This window comes from Tarenaya hassleriana, unplaced genomic scaffold (genome assembly GCF_000463585.1).
Source record: "Tarenaya hassleriana unplaced genomic scaffold, ASM46358v1 Cleome512, whole genome shotgun sequence".
NCBI lineage: Eukaryota > Viridiplantae > Streptophyta > Magnoliopsida > Brassicales > Cleomaceae > Tarenaya > Tarenaya hassleriana.
Genome location: NW_010967819.1, coordinates 1 through 15,135, shown reverse-complemented (window position 1 = coordinate 15,135; position 15,135 = coordinate 1). Strand labels below are relative to the sequence as shown.

General features: G+C 38.1%; 3 protein-coding genes across 3 annotated transcripts in view; 2 read left to right on the top strand and 1 right to left on the bottom strand.

Annotated features, from left to right (window-relative positions):
* The window catches only part of LOC104827555 (leucine-rich repeat extensin-like protein 6), a 6,670-nt gene extending 234 nt beyond the window's left edge, over positions 1–6,436 (top strand). Inside the window, 2 exon segments of the mRNA XM_010560733.1 lie at positions 2–928; positions 6,431–6,436. Coding sequence (XP_010559035.1) covers positions 2–928; positions 6,431–6,436 — 933 coding nt within the window.
* On the top strand, positions 5,240–12,596 carry LOC104827554 (protein NETWORKED 1A-like). The gene is made up of 6 exons (XM_010560732.2): positions 5,240–5,410; positions 6,431–6,504; positions 6,655–6,942; positions 7,222–10,862; positions 11,056–11,187; positions 11,366–12,596. Exons 3-6 carry the CDS (start codon positions 6,843–6,845, stop codon positions 12,410–12,412), a joined length of 4,920 nt encoding a protein of 1,639 aa, XP_010559034.1. The 5' UTR covers positions 5,240–5,410; positions 6,431–6,504; positions 6,655–6,842; the 3' UTR covers positions 12,413–12,596.
* Positions 12,597–12,643: 47 nt separating this feature from the next.
* Positions 12,644–15,129, bottom strand: LOC104827552 (protein tesmin/TSO1-like CXC 2). The gene is made up of 9 exons (XM_010560730.1): positions 15,103–15,129; positions 14,616–15,006; positions 14,187–14,506; positions 14,033–14,107; positions 13,774–13,954; positions 13,595–13,690; positions 13,435–13,501; positions 13,201–13,357; positions 12,644–13,095 (listed from the first exon to the last, which is right to left on the bottom strand). Exons 2-9 carry the CDS (start codon positions 14,907–14,909, stop codon positions 12,783–12,785), a joined length of 1,503 nt encoding a protein of 500 aa, XP_010559032.1. The 5' UTR covers positions 14,910–15,006; positions 15,103–15,129; the 3' UTR covers positions 12,644–12,782.
* Between the last annotated feature and the right edge of the window lie 6 nt (positions 15,130–15,135).

The window sequence follows — 15,135 nt, the reverse complement described above, 5'->3', positions numbered from 1 at the left end:
CGCTCTTCAAGCTTGGAAACGTCTCATAACGTCCGACCCGAACAATTTCACGGAGAATTGGTGCGGTGCACACGTTTGTAACTATACCGGTGTATTCTGTGCCGCCGCCCCGGACGATCCTTTCACCTTAACCGTGGCCGGAATTGATCTAAACCGAGCCAATATCGTCGGCTCTCTTCCCCTAGAGCTCGGTCTCTTGAACGATCTCGCCTTGTTTCATCTCAACTCAAACCGTTTCCATGGGGAATTACCGAAAACCCTAAAGTATCTCCGGTTTCTCAACGAGCTCGACGTTAGTAACAATAAATTCTCCGGCGGCTTTCCGGACATAGTTTTCTCGTTACCCTCTTTGAAGTTTCTCGACATAAGGTACAACGAGTTTTACGGAGACGTTCCTAAGGGAGTTTTCGACTTAAAGCTCGATGCTTTATTCATTAACGACAACAAGTTCCGGTTTAGTTTACCGGAAAACATCGTTAACTCTCCGGTTTCAGTTCTTGTCTTGGCCAACAACGATCTCTATGGATGCATACCTCCGAGCTTTTACAAAATGGGGAATACATTGCACCAAGTGATCCTCTCGAACAACCGACTAACCGGTTGTCTTAACCGGGAGATCGGTTCGCTTAACCGGTTAACGGTTTTCGACGTGAGCTTTAACAACTTGGTTGGTCCATTGCCGGAGACGATGGGAGAAATGAAGAGCTTGGAGCAATTGAACGTTGCCCACAACAGATTCTCCGGCGAGATTCCGAAGAGCATTTGTACATTGCCGAAACTCGAGAACTTTACGTATTCGGATAACCTTTTCTCCGGCGAACCGCCGGTTTGTCTGAACCTCCGGAACTTTGATGACCGGAAAAATTGTATCCCTCACCGACCAATGCAACGGTCTTACGGTGAGTGCAAGAGTTTCTATTCCTTTCCTGTGTGTGTGACCCTGTAGACTCATCCGATATAGCAGTATAACCCGAAATCTCTATTCCGGATATACAAGTCATAGGCGGTCTCTAGCAAGACACTATGACTACCTATCTCGACTCAAAAACGAAAATAGATTTTTTCGGATAAAAAACATTTCTTTCGGATAAAAAAAGTCTTTTCCGAATGAAAAAATGATTTTTTCGGACGAGAAATAGTTCTTCTTGATAAAAAAAATTATTTTTTTCGGATACAAAAACAGTTAAACCAAATATAAATAGATTCTCATAGATGGAAAATAATTATTGCGGATGAAAAAATAGTTTTCTGAGATAACACAGTTTCTGAATAAAATATATTTTTTATGCTGTAATTTTTTTGAAATGTTTAATGGTAACATTGAAATTATACAATACAGTAAGGGTATTTTTGTCAAAAAATTATAAAAAGGTATAGTTTGTAAAAAAATGAAAAAAAAATATAAATTTCTAATGACGTGACGTTTTTTTATTACTGGTGCAAATTTCCCCTAGAAACATCCTGCAAATGAGTTGTAAGCCAAACGTTGTTTCCCCTTGTAAAAAATTAAGTAATGTCCTTTTCAAAATCTTTAATTTAAAATAACTAAAAAAATTAATGATAAAACGTGGGAATATTGGAACCCTCAAACCACTTGGGCTTAATAGAAAAGATTGATTTTAATCTTTACTGATATTACTACTGGGCCTTGAGCTGTTCATTATTGGGCTCTGATCTCGGTATACGGGACAGAGCGCTCTTCGAATATTACTCAAATAATCTACTTGGGTCGCAGCAATTTCAATGTACACCACCGAAAAAAAAAAAAAATTTTCAATTTTAACCCATTTTTCGATTGGAAAAGTCCGAAATACTCTTTTCGTTTTATTTTTTGCGACCTTATTACGACTAACATATAACTGATATACCACTAAAATAAGATAGATGATTTTTTTGCCACCTTTTTTAGAATCAATTGTAACTATATTTAGAATTAATTACGAAGTCATAATTTCAATATTCTACGCATATATTCTTATTAAGATTCTTGAAATATTGTTACGTTGGGTGAGATTCATAACTTTCACAAAACCACCAATATTCAAAATCCACATATACATATACGTATTCTTGATTTTTTTACCGTTGGATACTTAACTAATTAAGTATTTTTCCTAAAATAACGTTCCAATTCTACTATATACTAGAGATCTATACGGATCTCTGATATTTCATGGGAATATATTATAGATATATTTTCGTTTGTAGTTTATTAGGGGAATGTAAACTCTTTATATATATATATATATATATATACACACACGTTATTTAGTTTAAATTACACTAATAAACTAGAAACGAAAATATATCTATAATATATTTCGATAAAATAACAGATATTATATATTTCTAATATACAAAAAAAAAAAATTTCATATATACATTGCACTTCAAATGGGTGCTAATATATGGTGACAAGAAACAAAAAAGGTGACATATATATGATGATATGGTTAAAAACCATATATATATACAGAGAGACCACATAATTTCTCTTTCTAATGACTTTACAGAATGATTGAGTTGCAAGTGTTGGCTTCTTGTGCTCACCCAAAAGACACAGACACAATCTTGTTCTTACATATGACATCCCCATCCTTTTTTTTCTTCATGTCTTTCTTTTCCTTTTTTCTTTTTCTTTTTCTTTTTATATTTTGATTTTTTTTTTTTTTGGAGATCTTGGTGACCCATTTAGAGGTCTTGAAGATGCTGGCATTGATGCGTGTTGGTGGGAATGAGATCTGCGTGCAAAAGACTTTCAGATTCAGATAGCATTTATATCATTTCATATGGTCCAAGATATGGGGTCACTTGTTCGCTAAATTAATATGTAAATTAAATGAAATCCATCTTTATAAAATTTCGTATTTAGTATCGTATTCCATCTCTACGAGCCCCCGATGTTATAAAATGATATTTTTTTTTATCACATTTTTATTTTATTGTTCATAAGAATCATTGTAATCTTATATGCTACTCTATATTATTATTTTCAATAGAAGAATGGCGCACGTTTTAGAATTTTTTTTATAAATATGGAAAAAAAAGAGGTAGATTATAAGCAAGTTTTTTTTTTTAAAATTCATATATTTGTTTAGATTTTTTTTACAAATTCGTTTTATTAATATGTGATTTTTCCAAAAAATTATCATTCCATCTTTCAACTGTTAGATATCTAAATAATAAAAAGTAATATTCTTGTCTAGGAGACATCTATAATTGGAGACTATATAAAATATTGACATATGTTCATAAAAAATATAGTACTGATTTGGTTGTTAGAACACGATATTTTTTCTATTTAATATAATCAGAATATCCCAATTCGAATTATAACAAATACAAATTAAAAAAGGACATTAAATTTTATGTAATGTAACCCTTACCTAATGGGAAAGCCTTTGTTTAGTTTCTTACTTAGCCAATTTAATACTCATAATTAAAAGAAAGATTAAAAGCTAATCCACGTGAACAACACGACCTATGGATTTCTTCTTCGTGACTATACTCTTTTTGCTACCTTTATAAAAATCACACCTCCCCAATCTTACTTTTATGTAACAAAATTTATCATATTGTTAAAAAAAAACATTTATCATATATATTACAAATGATGATCAAATTATATGCGAGACACAGTATTTTTTTTAATCAATTTGATAACATTTAAAATGATATAACCTTTATATATCTCGAGCTGATTATTGACGTTTTTTTTATGAGACAAAAATTCATTTTTCTGTTATTAGGTATACAGCCTTTGATACAAACCCACAAAGCGAGTAGAGGTTTGTTCCCTTTGGCCAACTTTGAACGGCTTTACCCTGCTGATGAGCTTTTTTTTTTCTCAACGTTCTATATATTTTTTTTATAATGTTTTAATATTATGGTCCATTGGGACATCTGCCACAATGTATGTAATGATTGTGCTCATTTGCAGACAACTAAAAACCTAAAAAAACTGGAAACCAAAATGAAAATTACACGTAAACATAAGATAGAAATATATAGTTTTAATGTGTTGAATTATATGTATTTATATTTATAAAAATGATCCATTTTTAATAGAAATAATTAAGAATTCATTTGGTTGTGAAATACGCCCAAAAAAAAAACATAAAAGTAACGGATAGATCAAAATATGGCAAAATTGATTAGAGAGGGGTGATAAATTAAGATTTTAGTGTGTATATATATATATATATATTAAAATGATTATATATAGAAATTCTAATTTATATAACACATGCCAAAATGTGTCTAACATATAATGTCAAAGTTATTTGTAAAAATAGTTATTTGTAAAAAAAATTATAAATACAATTTTCAAATAGTAACAATTAATTAATGAAAGAATCAGATTTAGTTGCCTGTTGAGGAAGAAGATCTATCTAGTACAAGATATTCAACCCAAAAATCAGGTATATTAAACACATCAATGATTTTCTTTTAAATACATCAATTATAGAAAATAATAAATATCTGTTTGTTTTTAATTTTGACAAAATTATTTTTCAGCCTTGCAGTCAAAATCAGCAGAAGTAGACTGTTTAAAGGAACCAACTTTTGTAGAACCCAAGAAAGAACATTTTTTAGATCTCAAGCAAAGGGCAGATTTGTCATTTTCGTAAATGATCTTATTAATCCCATTTTCATTCAGACAAATACTTAATGGTTCAATAAATAAATTACATAAATCTAGCTTTTTCAAAAAAAAAAATGTAGTTTTAAAAAATCTATTAGTACTATTTAATTCATCCAAACTAGAAGAAAATATAACAAAAAAATTTAAAGGGCAATCATTTTCTATTGGTACTATTTATTCATCCAAACAGTTCTTATAAGAATAATTTGTAATGTTTTCTTTGTTAATCCGTGAGATTTCTGAAAATTTATTCGACACAACCCCCGATCTCGAATTTAAAAAGAATAAAAAACAAATACACACACACACACACATATATATATATATAAAGGACATACGGGATTTACTAGGTTATTAGTCATAACGACCGTATCATTTTCCATTAATTGCGTAGATTACATCAAATTCGTTACAATTCTAAAACACACACGCACTATAATAACTCACACACACTATAACATCAGTTTTTGGTCAACACAGTATCTACATATTCCAAAAGATTGTACACTAAATTAGGAAGAGAAAAACAAAAACAGAGGCAAGAAAATAAATGTAAGAAATTACAGTGTGCGTCCCATCATTCTTATCCTTCTTTTGTCTCTCACAGAAATCCCAATCTAAGCATATATAATGGAGAGAGAGAGAGAGAGAGAGAGAGAGTAGTTGAAAAGTGAAGTAGAGAGAGAGAATGGGCTAATCTGCAGTACATTGAAGCTGGGGTTTGGTGTGAACAGCGTCTGTTGGTCAAGAACTTTGGCTTGTTTGGTATGGGACTTCGATCTATTGTGCGAAAATTTCTTCACGAGAAAGAGTTTTTCTTGATGTTTCTGTCAAACCCATTTTGATTTTGTCGGAAAAAAATCGATCTTTTTCCCTCCATTGTTCTCATATGAGCACCCATTTCGTTTTACGCATTTTGACGATGAAAGGCGCATCCTTTCTGCCTATGTTCATACCCCCATCTCGTTTTTTATGAACTCTGGTTCAATTACTTGAGTAAAAATACCGTCTTTTATAGTTTCTCTCGATACCCGTTACATCCTTCTGGTAATTTGATCTCGAAAAGTGGAGGAAAGGAAACGTTTTTCTCTCAATTGCTTGTCTATTTTGATCTACATTTGCTGAATGGTGTTCTGTCCCTTAGCTCAAGGAAGTTTACCTTTTTTTTTTTTTGCTGTTTCTATTGATGTGTCCACTCTTTGTTGCTGCGATCCGAAATGCTCGGTGGTTGAAGAATCTGCATTTGCCATTTCTGTGCTCGTCCTCTCAATTAGGTCAAGTTTGCAATTTTCGCCGACACTCCGAGTTTTAGTCGCTTTGATCCGAAAAATAAATGACCCTTTTACTATTTTGGTTCGTGCCCACTTCCCGTTACTATGATTTACCACCTCTTTCTTCGGATCAACATTTTATACTTTGCTCATAGTAACCTTATGATAACCTGATTTCTTTGTTTCTTCTTGGTGTACGCCACTTTTCTGCTGTTCCCCCCCTAATTCTCCTTGAATTATGGTATAATGTTTCTATTTCCACCAATGAACTTGGGTTGAGTGATAGGTAGATCCCAGTTTTCATTGTGTGTAGGTGAGGTCTTTGTTCTTGTTAATATCACACACAAAATTCCGTTGCCTTTACGCTGAAGAAAATATATAGTCTGGTGGTGAATCCAAGTGTTAAAGACTCGATTTTCCCTGTAAACGAAATGGAAGATTCAGCAGTGAATCGCTAGTATTCGTTTCTCTGTCTTTTTGTCTCTCTGAACAAAGCTTTTCGTTTTGTGTACAGGGTTGAGGAAGAACTTGTCTTTTATCATTCATAGGAGAATCAGCCTTTGATACAAACCCACAAAGCGAGTAGAGGTTTGTTCCCTTTGGCCAACTTTGAACGGCTTTACCCGGATGATGTATCTTTGAAACCAAGAGAAAAACATGATCTAAGTCTCATTGCCATGTTCAAATTTTTTTTTTTTATTTCTACTTATATGGTTATACATTGTTTCGATTTCACAGGTGAAAGTCCCGTGGCAGGGAGATCAAGGAACTCTCTGTTTGTAGGATATTAGCTGCGGGCGAGGGGGGAAATATCGAGCTCGTTGACTCTGGCCTGGAACCATTACCTCGCCCTTTCCCAGTGGAGCGAAAGGGACCACCATTGGGTGAAGTCCAAACCGATATTTCTGATTCTTGCAGCCGGCGTCATGGCCACTGTGTTGCATTCAGAGTCCAGACGCTTGTACTCTTGGTGGTGGGATAGTCACATCCCAAAGAACTCAAAATGGCTTCAGGAGAATCTTGCAGGTCTCTCTCGCTTTCAGTACTTATAGAAACTAAACATCAAGAAAAGATGCTAATGAGAAACTGAATGTGTATATGTAGCTTGAATGACTAAGTTTTCCTGTGGGTTGGTCTGAAGTAATGAACATAAGTTTCATGCATAATCTTCTAGGTTCTGAATTCTGAGATGATCTTGTTTCATGTATTAAAGCACTCTTATTTGATAAATGTCAGTGGTTTTTTCTCTTGTTTCTTGGATGTTTATTTACCGGGTTAGAACTTAGAAATTTATTCCTTGAACAGATATGGATACGAAAGTCAAGTCGATGATCAAACTCATTGAAGAAGATGCGGATTCTTTTGCGAGGAGAGCAGAAATGTACTACAAGAAACGTCCAGAGCTCATGAAACTGGTGGAACAGTTTTACAGAGCTTATCGTGCATTAGCTGAGAGGTATGACCATGCGACAGTGGAGCTTCGCCATGCTCATAAAACCATGGCAGAAGCATTCCCAAACCAGTTGCCTTTCGACATGAGTGATGATTCCACATCGTTTTCTTCTGAGCCTCGTACCCCTGAGAAAATGCCACTGCGAATTCAGCCATTTTATGACTCTGAAGACATGCAAAATGATGGTAGTGCAAGTAACAAGGGCTTAAGACAAGTGAAGGAGCTATTCAGGAATCCAGATGCTAATAAAGCAGATACAGAAGTTGAAGCCTTGAAGAGAACTTTAATGGAACTTCGGGCTGAGAAGGAGGCTTTGAGTCTCCAGTATCAGCTCAGCCTGAACAAACTATCCAGACTGGAGAAAGACCTTGACAATGCTCAAAACGATGTGAAAGGGTTTGATGATCGTGCTTCCACAGCTGAGATTGAGTTTAAGATACTGAAGGAAGCCCTTGCAAAACTAGAAGCCGAGAGGGATGATGGACTTCTTCAGTATAATCAGTCGGTGGAGAGAATAGCAGAGCTGGAGGCTTCGATTTCACAAGCACAAGAAAATGCAAAGGGCCTCAGTGATCGATCATCTAAAGCAGAAACAGAAGCTCATAGTCTCAAGCAAGAGCTTTCTAGATTGCATGCTGAGAAAGAAGCTGGGTTAGCCCAATACAAGCAATGCTTGGAGATGATATCTGCTTTGGAGAATAGAATCAGAGATGTTGAGGAGAATACCCGGATGTTTAAAAATCAATCTGAAAGAGCAGAGGATGAAATTAACGCATTGAAACAAGAACTTGTGAAGTTAAATGAAGAGAAGGAAGATCTGAATCTTCAGTACCAGCAGTGCTTGGAGACCATTTCAAAGCTAGAGAATGAACTTTCTCATTCTCAAGTCAATGCCCAAAGATTGAGCAGTGAAGTTCTGGCTGGGGCTGCAAAATTAAAGACTGTGGAGGACCAGTGTGCTCTTCTGGAGAGCTCGAATCAAACTCTGAAGGCCGAAGCAGACAATCTAATGCAAAAGATAGCAGCCAAGGACCAAGAACTTTCAGAGAAGCAAAATGATCTTGAAAAGCTTCAGGCTTTACTCCAAGAAGAATTCTCTCGGTTTTCAGAACTTGAAGTCAATCTTAGAAGCTTGAAGGGTTTGCATTCTCAGTCTCAAGAGGAACAGAAAGCTCTCACCTTGGAACTTCAAAGTCGGGTTCAAATGTTGAAGGATCTGGAGATGCATAATCATGAGTTGGAAAATGGCATCAGCTCGGTTAAAGAAGAAAACCGGAACTTAAGTGAGTTGAATAACTCTTCCACCATCTCCCTTCAGATTCAGCAATATGAGATTTCTAGTTTGAAGGAGATGAAAGAGAAGCTCGAGGAAGAAGTTGCAAGACAAATGAACCAGAGCAATTCCCTTCAAGAAGAGATCTACCGTCTGAAGGATGAAATTGACAGCTTGAACAGAAGATACCATATGTTAATGGAGCAAATCAGGCTTGCGGGTTTGGATCCTGAATGTCTTTCTTCCTCTCTGAAGAAACTACAAGACGAAAACTCGAGGCTGATTGAATTGTGCGATAACCAGAAAGGTGAGAAGGAAGCTCTGACTGAGAAGTTGCGTGAAATGGACGTCATTTTACGGGAGAATGTTTTTCTGGAGAAATCGCTTTTGCAATCAAACACCAAACTGGAAGGCTCTAGGGAGAAAGCAAATGATCTGCAAGAACTATGCCAATCTTTACGGGGAGAGAAATCCGTGCTTGTTGCTGAGAGAGCTAATCTGCTATCTCAGTTACAACTCATGACAGAAAATATGCAAAAGCTTTTGGAAAAGAACACCTCGTTGGAGAATTCTCTTTCTGGTGCAAACATCGAGCTTGAAGGTCTGAGGGAGAGGTCAAAATGTTTCGAACAATTCTTCGAGTTGTTAAAAAATGAAAAGGCTGAACTATTAAAGGAAAGAGAATCTCTTGGCTCTCAGATGAATCGGGTTGAGGAGAGGCTAGGAGTCTTGGAGAAGAAATTTTCGGAATTGGAGGGGAAATATACTGATCTGCAGCGGGAGAAACAGTTCATGAATTTTCAGGTGGAAGAATTACAGGTTTCATTAGCTACTGAGAAGCAAGAACGGGCTATTTATGAACGTTCAACTGAGACCAGATTGGCCGATCTTCAGAAAAATGTGAGCTTTCTTCGAGAAGAGTGCCGATCCAGGAAGAAAGAGTTTGAGGAAGAGCTTGACAGAGCTGTAAACGCTCAAGTCGAGATCTTCATCTTGCAGAAGTTTATAGAAGACTTGGAACAGAAAAACTTTTCTCTCCTGATTGAGTTCCAGAAGCATGTCGAGGCATCAAAATTCTCCGAAAAACTTATCTCCGAGCTGGAAAGCGAGAATCTTGAGCAGCAGATGGAAGCAGAGTTCTTGTTGGATGAGATTGACAACTTGAGGGGTGCCATCTATCAAGTGATGAAGGCCCTTCAGCTCGAATCAGATTATAAGCTTGCAGACTGCAAGATCGCGAAAGAATGGGTTCCTGTTTCACGTATAATGGGTGAGATAGATTCCCTAAATCGGTCGCGTTCCAGTACCGAAGATGAGATGCAGAGACTTGTAGTTCAGAACTCAGTGCTATTATCTCTACTTGGACAGTTCCAGTCAGATGGGTTGGAAATGGAATCTAAGAAGAACATCCTTGAGAAGGATTTAGAGATGATAATAGAGCAACATGAACTGCTGAAGAAGGACAAACAAGAGCTACTGGAAATGAACCAGCAGTTGAAATCGGAATTGATCAAGAGAGAGCACCGGGAGCAAGAGCTAAGGGTCAAATTGCAAACCGAGCGTGTAAAGGGCGAGAACTTGAACAAGGCATACAAGTTTTTGCAACAAGAGTATTCCAATGCACTCGTCAAAATCGAAACTTTGCTGCAGAAGTTTTCGGAACTTAAGTGCGAAATGTGTACACTACAGGAAGAAAATGATGCAATTCTTCAGGAAGCTGTTGCTTTAAGTAACATGTCAGTGGTTTACCACTCCGTCGGGGATGAAAGAGCTAAACAAGTCAAAGATTTTACCGAAAAGATGGATACTTTGGTGGAAATTAACTCCAATCTTAAACAAAAGCTCGAAACAATGGAGGAGAAGTTGAGAGAAAAAGAAGCAGAAGGGCATGAGCTTAGCAAGAAACTGGAGAAGTTACAGGAAGGATTCGAAGAGGCAAACGAGCTGAACGACCTCTTAGAGAATCAAATTTCAGATAAAGATGAAATCTTTAGACAAAAGGCTGTAGAGCTTCTCGAGGCAGAACAGATGCTCAAGGCTACACACAATGCAAATGTGGAATTGTGTGAGGCAGTTGAAGAGCTGAAGAAGGAATGTGAAGAATCGAAGGGAATGAGGGCAAACTTAGAGAGACGGATTTCTGAACTTCTGGACCTCAAGGGGAGGCAGGAAGAAGAGATCGTAAAGCTTAACACTTTGAATGAAAACTTGGAATCTGAGGTAGATTATAATCACAAAACAATCATATTTTGTGAATCACAAAAATAATTAATATATTTTCTCTCATTTTTAAAAATTTATGAATTACAATAAAATTACCGATTCATTGCTTTCAATAAAGGAACGGCCACATTGATTTTTTTTTTCCTTTTCTTCTTCCCTTTTCTTTTTATTTTCATATTATATGTAAGAAATCGGTGAACTGAAGGCTCAGTTATCTGCTTATGATCCTGTTGTAGCATCACTGGCCGAAGATATAAAATCTCTCGAGGAAAGTGCCCTATCTTTGACGAAACTTCCAGCAACAGTTGATCGAAGCAGAGAGGTAAACTTCTCTTACATAATGTCTGTCATCTTCTTGGTTCCTGTTCTTCAAATCTGTTAACTGTTCTTGTTCCAGCTATCTCTGTTACATGGGCTGAAACTTGAATTTTGTCCACTGTGATTGTCCAAGCTTGCATTTTCTGTGCTTCTTGATCTAAACCCGTGGTTTTTCCCGACAGGAGGAGCACTCGGAAGCTACAGTCTCCCGAGAATCCGAAGGGCAAAGTGGTGGAACACCAGGAGACAAGATTGTGCTTCTGCGGGAAATGAAAACGAGAATCAAAACCATTGAGCAGGTAGTTGTGAATGAAAGGGATAGACTTGTTAAGCAGAGAAGGAGAAGTTACTCGAATAGAAGCAGAGACCGGAGGAAGGTGGAAGAAGACAGATATCTCGACGAAAAGGTCTCTGGTGAAATCAGACCGCGAAGATCAAGAGCGAGAATGTCCGAGGTGAAAGGCGGGTTATTGGTGAAAGATATTCCTCTTGATCAAGTTGCAGACAGAAGTCGGGGAACTAGTTGCGGTTCCAATGATCAAATGCTCGAGTTGTGGGAAGAATCTACTGAACTAGATGCCAGCATAAAGTCTCTGATCAACCGTAATAACTCGAAAAAACCCGTAAATTCTCGTATCCATCGCAGGAGTAGGAATCCATCGGCGGAATTACAGTCGGAGAAAGTGGTCGGAGTCATTGACAAGCTCGAGTTATCTAGAAGCATCGAAGACACTGCAAAGATTCAGGAGAGACTTCTGTCTGATTCACGGAGACTGACGAGCCTTCGGGTAAGCATTCGAGATCTGAAAAACAAGCTGGAGATGAACGAGAAACAAGGTAGATTTGGTAACCCAGACCACGAAAAAACGAGGAGAAGGTTGAGAGAGATGGAAGAAACGATCTTGCAGCTGGTGAACACGACCGAGATACTGTCAAAGGAGATCCAAGAAACTGGAGATGCCAGAGATATATACAGAAAGGTGGTAATGGAGAAATCGAAAAACGGGTCTGAGAAGATCGAGCAGTTGCAGACCGAGATGCAGAACATAGAGAGGACGGTTCTTAAGCTTGAAGATGGAGCCAAGAGCAGATTAAGGAAGAAATTCTCGGAGAATCGGACAGTGATTCTGTTGAGAGACATAATCCACAAGGGCGGGAAAAGGACAGCGAGGAAGAAGAAGAAGAATCGATTCTGTGGCTGCATGAGATCTCCAGCTAATGAAGAGTAGGGGGTGGTGAATAACATAACAAGCATCTAATTTACTGTCCTTTTTTCATAATATCTCCATGGACCTGACTCTAGACAGAGTTTTATGTTAAACTGTTAGGGCAAGTTCTCTCTGTAGTTTCTGTTATTTCTTTATCATTCAGAGAACATGTTCTTGAAAATTGCTCTCTGTAAGCCAACGTAAACACCAGAAAGATGGAAACTTTTTGACAAATGATGCTGCAAGAATCACTAAGGAAGTGTAGTATATATTACAAGAGACGATGGGTCTTGCGTTTTATTACATGAAACCAACTAGAAGTTGGCAATATACCTCTCAGCTTGCAAAAGATTCAAAGAATTTTCAGAGCTTAATCTCAGCTGATCCTTGTTCATTGATGGGGAGTGAGAGAAGGAAACGAAGGAATAGACTGCAGAATCAGCTTCCGACCACCGTTTCTCCTTCCAAGGATCGATCCCGAGGAGTCTAGATTCGGAGGAGAGACTCTCTTGCTGTTGGGAGAGACGGCTTTGACGGTGGGAATGGGGGATCGGACAAGAATCTCGGGCATATCGTCTTCTGTTCCGTCCTCTGAAATCGTCTCGAAGCTGCTGAACTGCCTCGCGGAGGAAGATCCAGCTCCAAGAAGAGACTGGGAAACTGTCTGGTTCTTAGATGGGAAGGGCAGTTGAACCAAAGGTTGTCTGCAAAAAAAACAGCAAGAACATCATCAACTCGAGGTTCTGTCTTGTTTAGTGTTTACAGTCATTTCAGAATCAAAGCTACCAGCTTTCAGGTTCAGATTCTACCTGTACAGTGGCAATGGTGTTGAAGGGAGACCAGAACTCTGGTTCTGCTCTTCTTCATTGAAGATCTCGGGGTTCTGTTGTGCTTTAGCAGTTCCGTTTTTCTCAGATGTTTCGTTCTCCTCTTCTTGCTCGCCTTCGCTGCCAATGCCGGAAGACCCTGAAAGTTGTAACTACACAAGATCAGACCAAAGCCAAGGGAGAAAATAGACAAAGATTTGATCAGAGAATTCTAACCGTCTTTACGCCCGAACGCGTTCTTGCATCCTTCGCATCTACAGTTCACCGAACACCCGACTCCACCCTTTTAAAATATCAGGAGACCGAGTGGTTCTGAATCAGACAAGGGTAGATAACAAAGCAGAAGCAAATAGAGTATATACCGAGAAGAAAAAACCTGAAAACATTCGCAGTATTTCTTCAGACAGTTTGATTTCTTGCAGTTGCAACCTCGTTTATGACGTGCAGAAGCCGGAGTTTTGCTTGCATCGTCCTGTATTATCAACAAGATGTTAGCTTTTTTCTACCGAGAAATGAGCAAGACGGAGAGAAATCATCAAGAGAAGAAACTCTTACCCCGGCTTCTGATATCGGGTCCGAGCTTCGAATAACTTTAGGAGCAAAGGCGAGCGGGTTTCGGGATTCAATCTGTTTACGGGTTGCAAGGACGGTGTCTTCATGGATAGGTTTGTTGAAGCAATCGACACATGAACACGGCTCAATGCAATATACACCAGCAGCAAAGCATTCACAGTAACTGCAGAAGAAGAAGAAGAAGCATCAGAAGAGAATTCTAAATCATGAGAATACGTCAATGGCGATCATAAAAGCTTACAGCTTCAAACACTTGGATTTCTTGCAGTTGCATCTCTTACAGGATTCCCCCTCTCCGCCTTGATCAAACTTGCGCCTGCACATTATTAAGCATACAAATATTTATACAAATATCGGTTTATGTATAACGGATTTTTTCGGCCAAAAGAACCTGCCTCTTCTTCTTAGGGCTACTCGGGTTTAACTCTTCACCGACTGATGCCTTGGAAACATCTTCTACTTCTTGACTCGCATCCTCTTCACGGGTTTCTCGCACGTTTTCTTTGGAATGTGCGTTAGCGCCCGGCAAACTAACGTGTATCTTTCCGGGAAATGAGTACTCGTTTAAGAGACTGGCTTTACTGTCCTTTGAGGACATGGCAATGGCGTTTAGGTGCAGACCGATACTAGGTAATATGCATCGGGAAGATGGTTCAGAAGGCGAGACAAAGTCCAGGCATCGCCTTCTCAGACCACGGTGAAAGTTAGAAACAGCCTAAAAATGGATCATTTCAGAGATATTGATCGATCAAGAACCAGGAAATAACTAGCATTTGTGTTCATAGAGAATGGACAGAAAGTTATATATAGTTTCTTGAGTTAACCTCGGTGGATTCATTGTCTTCTCCATTGCTTGGATCATCACTGGTGAAATTATTTGCATGGGGTTGCATCAAATCTCGAAAGGCTTCCGAATCATTAGGAGAACTGAATATCAACAGATCGGTTGAACCTGAGATCAAACTTTCCCAATCTGGAGCGTCGTTTTTACTGCTCTTGACATTACACATCTTCTGCAGGTCCATAGCAACAACCTCGGACGAATCTCTGTCTCCTATGGGCTCCGTTTCAAAGTTGCCATTAGATGGTTCAATGGAAGCAGCTTCTTCTTCTTCCATGGAAGCTTCCGCACTAAAGTTTTCAGGAGCAGTGACGACTTCTTCAATGGCCGAAGACCCATCTCTGGATTTTGCCTCGGGCTTCGGAGGAGGATGACTATATATAGCAAGAAAACACAAAGAGATCAAGATCAAGACAGAGGAAAAAAAACACCAACAGAGGATTATGGAAGGAACAGAAAATCGTTATTACCTCCTGAAGAACCTGGATTCGTTGTGAGAATTG